Source organism: Bos mutus, chromosome 4, assembly GCF_027580195.1.
Source record: "Bos mutus isolate GX-2022 chromosome 4, NWIPB_WYAK_1.1, whole genome shotgun sequence".
Taxonomy (NCBI): Eukaryota; Metazoa; Chordata; class Mammalia; order Artiodactyla; family Bovidae; genus Bos; species Bos mutus.
Genome location: NC_091620.1, coordinates 42,996,498 through 43,005,702, shown reverse-complemented (window position 1 = coordinate 43,005,702; position 9,205 = coordinate 42,996,498). Strand labels below are relative to the sequence as shown.

Sequence of the window (9,205 nt, the reverse complement as noted above, 5' to 3'; positions counted from 1 at the left end):
GGGGCGGGGCGGCGGCGGTGGTGGGGCGCCGGGCTTGCAGTAGCGAAACAGGTGCCCGCCGGGGCGGCCGCGGGCTATGCGCCCCCGCACTCGACCCTGCAACACAGGGCTAGGCGCGGGTCGGCGGAGCCGGGTCTGCGCCGGCCCGCCCCCGCCCCCCGCCCCGCAGCCGGCGCGCCGTTCCGGGGCGTGTCCTCGGCCGCCCGGCTTCTATATAGCGGCCGGCTCGCCCCGGACCGCCCAGATGCGAGCGCAGCAGCTATTCCAAGCTGAGTGTCAGCCCTTGCCGGCCCCGCTCGTACAGCCTCGCTCAGCTCGCTGCCGCCCAGTCCCCGCGCCCCCCGGCCGGACGAGCATCCGGCCCCCGCGGCGGGCGCCATGCTGCGGGCACGCCCCGCGCTCTGGGCTGCGGCTTTGACCGCACTGACGTTGCTCCGCGGACCGCCGGCGGCACGAGCTGGGGCGGGCACGATGGGCGCCGGCCCAGTGGTGCGCTGCGAGCCGTGCGACGCGCGTGCCGTTGCCCAGTGCGCGCCGCCGCCCCCCTCGCCCCCGTGCGCCGAGCTGGTGCGCGAGCCGGGCTGCGGTTGCTGTCTCACGTGCGCGCTGCGCGAGGGTCAGCCTTGCGGCGTCTACACCGAGCGCTGTGGCTCCGGCCTCCGCTGCCAGCCGCCGCCTGGCGATCCGCGCCCGCTACAAGCGTTGTTGGACGGCCGCGGGCTCTGCGCCAACGCCAGCGCCGTCGGCCGCCTGCGCCCTTACCTGCTACCGTCCGCGTCAGGTGAGCTGCCCGCGCCATATGCGCTGCCGAAGCGCAGCCCTGGGCTAAGGTCAGAGGTGGTGCCACTTCGTAGCTCTTCCCGCCCCAAGGGTTGTACATGGGAAAGCTGAAGCCTCAAGACTCGAGGGCGCTTGCCGGAGGTACCTTCCCGACCGGCCTTCTACTCTCTTCGTTCTTTGAGTTGCGAGTTCTTGTAAATTGTAAACCTCTTTCGGCGAAAACGGATTATAGATTCCCTGGGGAGGGAGGGAGCAGATTTGGAGGTTAGTGGTCAATGGGGAGGTCATGGACGGAGGAGACTCTCCGGCCATTCATGCAGGCGCCGCGCGGAAATGTGGGCGTGTACTGTGTGGCCCAATTCCGATTTGGGTTTCCCACGAGCTAAGAACGAATGTGTCCGCGCGGACGATTCTTGCGGACCTAGAGGCGCAGAGGACGGGACCGGGTGCATTTGGACCGGGAATGTGGGCAGGCACGTTGTAGAAAATGGTACCTGGCTTTAACAGTACTAAGATATGCACAGATCACAGTTTGCAAAGCAGTGTCCCGTCCAGGGGTGTCCCAAAACCAGGGAGGTGGGAACCGGGTATATCTTCTGCAGTCGGACAACCTGACGTTCAGAAAAAAGTGACTCTGGAGGTGGCAGGTGTTCCTCTAACTTTGAAGCATGCTTAGCCAGCCTCAGTCCTGTGAGTGAAGAAGTTTCCACATCGCTGAAGGCGAGGAGAAAAAGCCCCCACCTCCAACCTCCAGCTGTACAGAGCACAGTAGGCTAGCCTCCACCCGCCCCAACATCCGTGGCTAGAAGGATGGAAGTCCCCTTCTAATTTCCCTCCGTGCAGGTTTCCTCTCCCAGGTGAGGCTATTTCCTCTCCAAGACTAGTGGAAAAGGTAAAATTACAACTGCCTAAAACTTACACTGGCTATAGTAGACTGTTAGAATTCCTGGGTGTGTTTGACACTCAGGGCAGTTGGGTCATTTGCTGTGTGTGTACTTCACTGCTACTGTGCATTTTTGGAAATTCAAAAGGTGATCTTAGAAGTTGTTACAGATATTATCATTTGGGCCCAGACTTTCATAGGCATTATGATTACTGTCATAGGATCTCTATAGTATAGGTTGATGTAGTTTATTATAAAATTACAAAAAGATCTAAGTGACTTCTCAAATTCGCTTGAGGGGGGAGAAGTAAATTTAAGTCAGTCAAAAGTTTAAGACCATTATCTGTGGCTTAAATGGAAGGGGTTGCTCTTTGTGCTTGTCAGCAGGCATTAGAAAGAAACCAAAAGAAATTACTCAAGAGTTCTTGAAAAAGAAATGCAAATACATTCATTTACATATTCTTAGCATTCCCCTTTGGCCCAGTACTTCCCTGAAAAGAGAAAACTAAGATGAAAGGAAATTGAAACCAAATTAAAAACTTACTGTATCAGATCTGAGCTGGTTGAATTTGTGCTTTCCCAGACACCAGACCCTTTGGGAACTTTGCCACTTCTCTTCAAGGAACTGTTTCTTTTCCTGGGTGAGGAAATCAGAACCAGAGGGAATGGGGACTTCTCCAAACTCCCCGGTGAGCACACCTGTCCAAAGAGCCTCCTGAAGAGAGAAGGGTTTCTGCAACAGAGCAGAGTATCTTTCAACCTTACTCAACCCTCCAGAAGCATTCTCCAAGCTAAAGCGAGGCATTTGCTCCTCAGAGCCCGGAGCCAGAAGCCTTGGCGGGCTTCCAGGAGGGTGGGCAGGCTGCCATCTCGAGAGATGGATGTGTTCTCGGGAGGGTAGAGAACTGGTCAGCTGCAGCAGTACACTCGGCACCTCAGGTGTTGTAGACACGGGATCAGACAGTGAACTGAGCCCCACCTGGGAGGATGGCCTCAGGGCACTGCTTGTCACAGAGAAGCCATCCTGTGACAGATACGTGGCTACACAGAACCAGGCAAAAGGAAGGGGCTCTCTACTGGCCCTTCTCCCTTAACATCCCAGGTTCATCCAGGAAAAAAAATGGGCAGAGCATCCTGGCTCCACATCAGCTGTACATTTAGTCAGAGTCCTTGACATTCCAGTGGCATTGTGGACATTCCAATGCCCATAGCAAGTGTGTCTGCATTAGATCTACAGTCAGAGATCTGCAGGAAGTGGCTTCCTTCCCAGAGTGAAGCTCTTTGGCACAGAGGATTGTTAGCCTTGAGAGATGGAGATGTCCTTGTCCCCTCTGCTCCTGTGCAAAGGGGGTAGGAAGGACTTATCCAGGACAGTGCCCCAGGATGCACGGGGTCTGTGTAGCTCTCCTGAGTGTTCCAGACCCTACCTGGACAGTGAGTAAGAGATGCAACAGTGAACACCATATAGAACACTACCAGACAGGCCTCCTGAGTCCAGGTGCCTGAGGTAAAGCTGCTTTGCAGAGAATTCAGTTTCTCCATCTGAGCCCTTTACCTGGTAGCGCTTAGGACAGGCTGGAATCAGAATCCCTGGGGCTTGCTGACTCCCAGATGCTGCCATCACCCAAGTGCTTCTGATGCAGCAAGTCCAGGTGGGGCGAAGATATGCTTGTCCACAAGTCCTACACCCCCAGGAGGCCTGCTCTGAAGTAGCCCTACCAGAGTTCTGAATGGGCCTGAGCCTTCACTGACTCAGGTCTGCCCCCTCCTGGTGGAGGGTGAGAGATACGGAAAAGCTGAGAGCATGAAAAGCATTTTCTTCAGCAGCACATATGTTGTAGAAGCACACCACATTTAATTTTTAAAAGATGACTTCTTGAGGCCAAGGGAGTACCATTCACCACTAATATTATGGAATAATACTTTACCGCGGTGTTTTTTCTAAACTTATTTGGAATTGTTGAGTCACGTTTCTGTATGGATCAGACTTGATCAAAATGGTAAGATTTTGAAAAGACGGTCATTAAATATCAATGACCGTCAAGTCTGTGCCTCCTTGTGTCCTCCAAGGAAATGGCAGTGAGTCGGAAGAAGACCACAGCATGGGGAGCACAGAGAACCAGGCTGGCCCCAGCACACACCGGGTGCCCGTCTCCAAATTCCACCCCGTCCACACCAAGATGGATGTCATCAAGAAAGGTCATGCCAAGGACAGCCAGCGCTACAAGGTTGACTACGAGTCTCAGAGCACAGACACCCAGAACTTCTCCTCTGAGTCCAAGCGTGAGACAGAATACGTGAGAGCTTTTCCTCTTGCTGATGTAGGGGTGGGGCCACCTGGCCTGGGTATCCAGAGATCACAGGGTCACCATTACTCAAGAGCCCAGCAGTTACTCCAGTGGTCCTGCTGATGCACCAAGCAGCTGCAAGCCCCTCCTTAGAGAAGGGATATTGACCCTCCCCTATGGCAGAGATCCCAGGAGAATCAGTGCACTGCTCTCCAGGCCTCGGCTGGGCAGAGCAGTGTTCTCACAAAGCTGGCCTCTTTTTGTCACTTGGCCTCTGAGTGTCCTGGCCTGTGTGTCCCTGTCCCAGTCCTGTAGCTTGCCCTGGGGAATCACAAGAGAGACGGGGCTGTGGTTGGCATCTGCACAGGAACGGTGACAACTAAATCAGACAAAAGATACTCGAGGAGCACGTGGTCAGTTCCCTGGGCGTCACAGGGTTTTATCAGACACAGAGTTCCCAGGTAACCCGTGCCTCCTCCCCAGGGGCCCTGCCGCCGGGAAATGGAAGACACGCTGAACCACCTCAAGTTCCTGAACATGCTCAGCCCCAGGGGCATCCACATTCCCAACTGCGACAAGAAGGGCTTCTACAAGAAAAAGCAGGTGAGCACCATCCAAGCAACTTGCTCCTATCCCTCCTCCACTGATACGGACGAGGGAACAGGCTTCCACCTGAGTTGTCTGGATGCAGCCCCTGCTCCCGCTCTATCCCCTCCCCCCCCACCACACCCAAGACCTGAGGAGCTTCACATGAGTGTCTTCTCACCGTCCATGACTCCTTCCCAACCCGCAGAACAGTGTAAGGCCTCCTGGGACCCCTGTACTAGCCGTGGAGGGACCAGGACATGTTAGCATTGCACCATGGAGGGACATTTTTTATCAGCAATTGTAGAGAATTCCCAAGAAGCCTGATGTGATGTCCTATGGCAGGAAGCTTCTTCTGAGGTCCCATGTCGGACCCTTATACACCCGTGCCTTCCTGATGGTGCCCAGCTGTACAGGATCAGACACATGGGAGATGTGTTCATTTGAAGGCACAGGGAGTGCACCTGTGTAGATTTCAGATCATGTTCTAACAGCATCTCAACTGACTTTTTAGTGGGACAACTCCTACCACAGTACCTACAGAATTAATCACAGAACAGCACAGCCATGTTCAAAGTGTTGGTAGTAGTGACCTCAATCAGAGGGCCCCATCCTGTTCAGTGATCACTGAACAGATCTCGTTGGCCTCTTTGTATATTTCTATTAATCACTTATTTAGCAGACTTACCCTGAGAAGGTACCACGTACACAGCTCAGGGCGTACGCTGAAAGACCCAGATGTGACAAGCACAGGGAAGATGGGGCATTGTCATGCCTCCCCCATTCAGCAGATAGACTTTGCAGGGCCAACAGGGTCCAGTGTCCACCCCTGTGAGACCCTGAGGGACACAAAACCACCAGGTCCCCTCGTTTTGGGGGGCACTCACATCCACCCATCACAGCCCCAGACACACGCTGTGCACACAAGGCCTTAATCAGTTGTGCTTTCTGAGGGTAGCAGAGACCACACTGGGAAGCCATCCTGGGTGCTGACCACCTGCCCCATTGATAGGACCCTCAAGGCAGGGCCTCCTCAGGGCTCATTTAATCTGTGCTCTGCCTGCAGTGCCGCCCTTCCAAGGGCAGGAAGCGGGGTTTCTGCTGGTGTGTGGATAAGTACGGGCAGCCCCTCCCGGGCTTCGACATGAAGGGGAAAGGGGACGTGCACTGCTACAGCATGGAGAGCAAGTAGACTGTGGCCACGTAAGTGCTGGGGACTGGCAGATCCACAGGGGCACAGGACCCGGCCCTGGTGGGAGGGGACACCTGTAGATCCCAGGGGGTGGTGGCCTACACACAAGACAGAGCTCTCAATCTGCCCGGACAAGAGCAGGAGGGAGGGTCTGTGGCCAGGTTGTCTGAGAGACACCTCACATGCATGCTCCCACTGGGCTCTTTTGTCCATGGAATTTTCCAGGCAAGAATACTGGAATGGGTTGCCATTTCCTTCTCCAGGGAATCTTCCTAACCCAGGGATCGAACCCACATCTCTTGCATTTCCTGCATTGCAGGTGGATTCTTTACCACTGCGCCACCTGGGAAGAGACACTTTGCTTCATTTTATTTTATTTTTTTTTCACTTTGCTTCATTTTAAAGAACTTACAACACTTAAACATTCTTACACATGCAGTGTAAGATTTCCAAAGTTAAGCTTTTCCCCCACGAGCCTCATGGTTCATTTAATTTCACATGTAAATTGTTTTCATTGTTGAAAGAATGAGTTTCTAAAAGATGGTAGCATTTTTTTTTTCTGGTAAAATACATTACAGGTCTCCTGAGTCAATGACTAGTATCATTTTAATATAAAGTTTACTTAAATCTAATATGAATGGAGACGGGAATGGCAACCCACTCCAGTATTCTTGCCTGAGAAATCCCATGGATGGAAGAGCCTGGCGGGCTATACTCCATGGGGTCGCAAGAGTTGGACATGATTTAGTGACCAAACCACCAGCACCACCAAACATAAAATTGGCCTTGTCCTAATTATACTTTGTTTGGTGACACTCTTAAGAGCCACAGAAAAATCAGATCAGTAAGATGAAAGTGTATCTGATTGTAGTATAAAATACCGCTTCTAATGAAAGATCTTATCAAAAATTAGTATCACTTAAAGCCCATGAGTCATACTTAACACTGCACTATCGTAGAACAAAACTCCTCAAGCAACAGGTACCAGCCCCAGGTTTTAGCAATGATGGGAACAATGAACATGTTTTTGGTTGAACTTTTTGTTGAACTTTTGTTTTCAGGCTTTATGAAAGGTATTTCCTTTGCAAACTAGTGACTGGTTTTGACTTGTGATTTCCTTGATTTTTGAGCAAGCTCATTAATAAATGAATCATTTGCTAAAAAAAAAAATATGAAAATGAAATTTCAAACCATCGTGTGAAAGAATAAAATCATATTTCATTTTGTTTTCTTTTCATAACTGAGAGCCATTGGGAGAAAAAAAGAAATATATTTCATGGTCTCAAGACAAATTTAAGTAAACAGAAGAAAATGTCATTTTTAGTGATCAGTTCTGTTTCCTTGCAAGTTAAAAAAAAATAATTGAATTTTAGGGTGACTATGTTAGTGGACATCGTGGGCATCTCATGGAGTCCTCTGCTTCATTAAAAAGTGCAGGGTGAGCCCCTGCCCTGCCAAATGTGTGGGTGTCATGCCTGTTATCCCAGGGTGGGCGTTGAGCCCTTTTGATTTTGGGGAGATTTATTTCAACACATTCCTTTTTCTTTCTGTTTTAGTTAATGTGGAGCTCAAATATGCCTTATTTTGCACAAAAGACTGCCAAGGACATGATCAGCAGCTGGCTACAGCCTCAACTTCTATTTCTTTTTGTGGTGAATTGATTTTTTTTTTTAAACCAAAGTTTAGAAAGAGATGTTTGAAATGCCTAGTTTTCTTCCACATGGTGAACCTGGCATCTTTCCACTTTCCAGTAGTCAGTGAAACGCAGTTTGATTTTTCTCGTTGCTTCCTATAAAAATACTTGTAAGCTCAAGCACGGTGCAGCCGTAAGCTCATGCTGCCCTGGGACCCTCCCCACCCATTCACCGCAGCCAACCCTCCACTTCATGCCTTAGTAACGCGTGTGGCTCATGTAGACGCACTTCATCTGCACTTGTAAGACGAGACAAGGCCTCATCAAGAAGAGGAACGCCCTGTCCTTTAATGCCTGCACATCCCGACACACCCACCCGGGGCTACCGGGGCCAGGGTCCCTGGACCAAGAAGATATTTTGTATCTTCAAGGGGCCTGCACTGCTTGGAAACAAGTGGAGAGAATCAAGTGGAATCTTGTTTGGAAAAAAAAAAAAAATGACAAGAATGTTCTAGGGAACTCTGGAAACCGACAAAGGCGGGGATTTCTGACCCTTCTTTGTCAGGCAGCTTTCTGAAGACACGGGCTTTGCTGAAGCCCCATAGGGCAGGGGGGCAGGGCGACTTGCCAGAGGCATCACAAGTAATAGCCTGGCTCTCCAGATGACTGCGGAAAACAGTGTTTTCCCACTCAGCCATTCAAGAGCAAGTTTATTCTTGAAGATAAGCTCCTTGAAGGCAAAAAAGGTTTCTTTTCATTTCTCCCCTTTTGTCCTCCTTGGCACAGTATAAAAAATAATCATCCTGTATAACCTGGAAGACGAGTGGCTTGTTGGGGAGCCGGTCAGGGACGCTGGGAGCACAGAAAATCGCCCTTGCTTGGTGCACTTGGACTTCCTCCTTTTCTTTCTAAGTCACAAGTACACACAGAGTACCCTCTTCCTGACTGTTCACAGTGTATACGTCATCGTCCAAATATGATAGCACCTATACTAGATAATCCTAGATGAGTTGTAAGCATTGCTAGAGAATATAAACACAGCCACGACCGAGGGAGGGGGCTTGTGCACGGGGCTCGGCCACTCTCCTGGGGGCGCCCTCCCAAGTCTGCAGGAGAGCAGGGAGGGGTCCCTGGCCACCCCCCTGCAGCCTCTGGTTGGATCCATGCTGCACACAGCCCTCCTGGAGAACACAAAGGGATCTCAAAGATGTTCCGCCTACCTATTAGCTTTCCTTTATTTTTTTAATTAAGTTTTTGAGGAAAAAAAAGTATTTTTGAAAAGTTTGTCTTGCAATGTATTTATAAATAGTAAATAAAATTTTTACCATAAAGAATCCCCCTTCCTCCAGTTTTTGTGTTACTAACTAACCAGAGGGCAGTGGGGTTCCAGCTGTAGTTGGAACTTTCCAGCTTTCCCTGCTTGCGTCTCTGGCAAGAGAACCCAAGGAGCCACCCCAGGGCTTTGCTGGTTACCCGTGGGGGCACTGGGTATGTCTGCAGTGAGCTGCTGGTTCTAGGAGGCCAGATTGCTGACCTGAGTGACCACCTGACCCTCGTGGCCTTATCCTGTTGTCCTGTCTGTCACCACTCCGGGCAGCCTTCCTGGCTGAGCAGAAGGCAGGGAACACTCTGGAGCGTTCAGCCACACATCCTGTCCTGTGATCCACTCAGCCAACCCCTCTCTAGTCTGCAGAAGGGAGGGGATGCAGCCAGAAAGGGATAGAAACCCCAGGAGACACTGGGCGGGGTTCCAGGATCTCCGTCCCCTCTCTACAGCCTTGGAACAGTTGCCCCTTGTCACAGAGCCTCTTCAGGCAAAGTTCTGAGCCTGTGACTTCTGGGCA

General features: G+C 51.3%; 1 protein-coding gene across 1 annotated transcript; it reads left to right on the top strand.

Moving 5' to 3' along the window:
• The first annotated feature begins 233 nt into the window (after positions 1 to 233).
• Positions 234 to 8,695, top strand: IGFBP3 (insulin like growth factor binding protein 3). Its single transcript, XM_005891864.3, has 5 exons — positions 234 to 781; positions 3,734 to 3,960; positions 4,435 to 4,554; positions 5,603 to 5,739; positions 7,285 to 8,695. The coding sequence occupies exons 1-4, from the start codon at positions 379 to 381 to the stop codon at positions 5,726 to 5,728; spliced, it is 876 nt and encodes a 291-aa protein (XP_005891926.3). The 5' UTR covers positions 234 to 378; the 3' UTR covers positions 5,729 to 5,739; positions 7,285 to 8,695.
• Positions 8,696 to 9,205: the final 510 nt, after the last annotated feature.

Bases quoted from the DNA above. Each gene is read 5' to 3' on its own strand.
- IGFBP3 (XM_005891864.3), top strand. From the start codon at position 379: ATGCTGCGGGCACGCCCCGCGCTCTGGGCTGCGGCTTTGACCGCACTG. The intron at 3,961-4,434 runs GTGAGAGCTTTT...CCTCCTCCCCAG, and splicing joins CCAAGCGTGAGACAGAATAC to GGGCCCTGCCGCCGGGAAAT. The intron at 4,555-5,602 runs GTGAGCACCATC...CTCTGCCTGCAG, and splicing joins GCTTCTACAAGAAAAAGCAG to TGCCGCCCTTCCAAGGGCAG.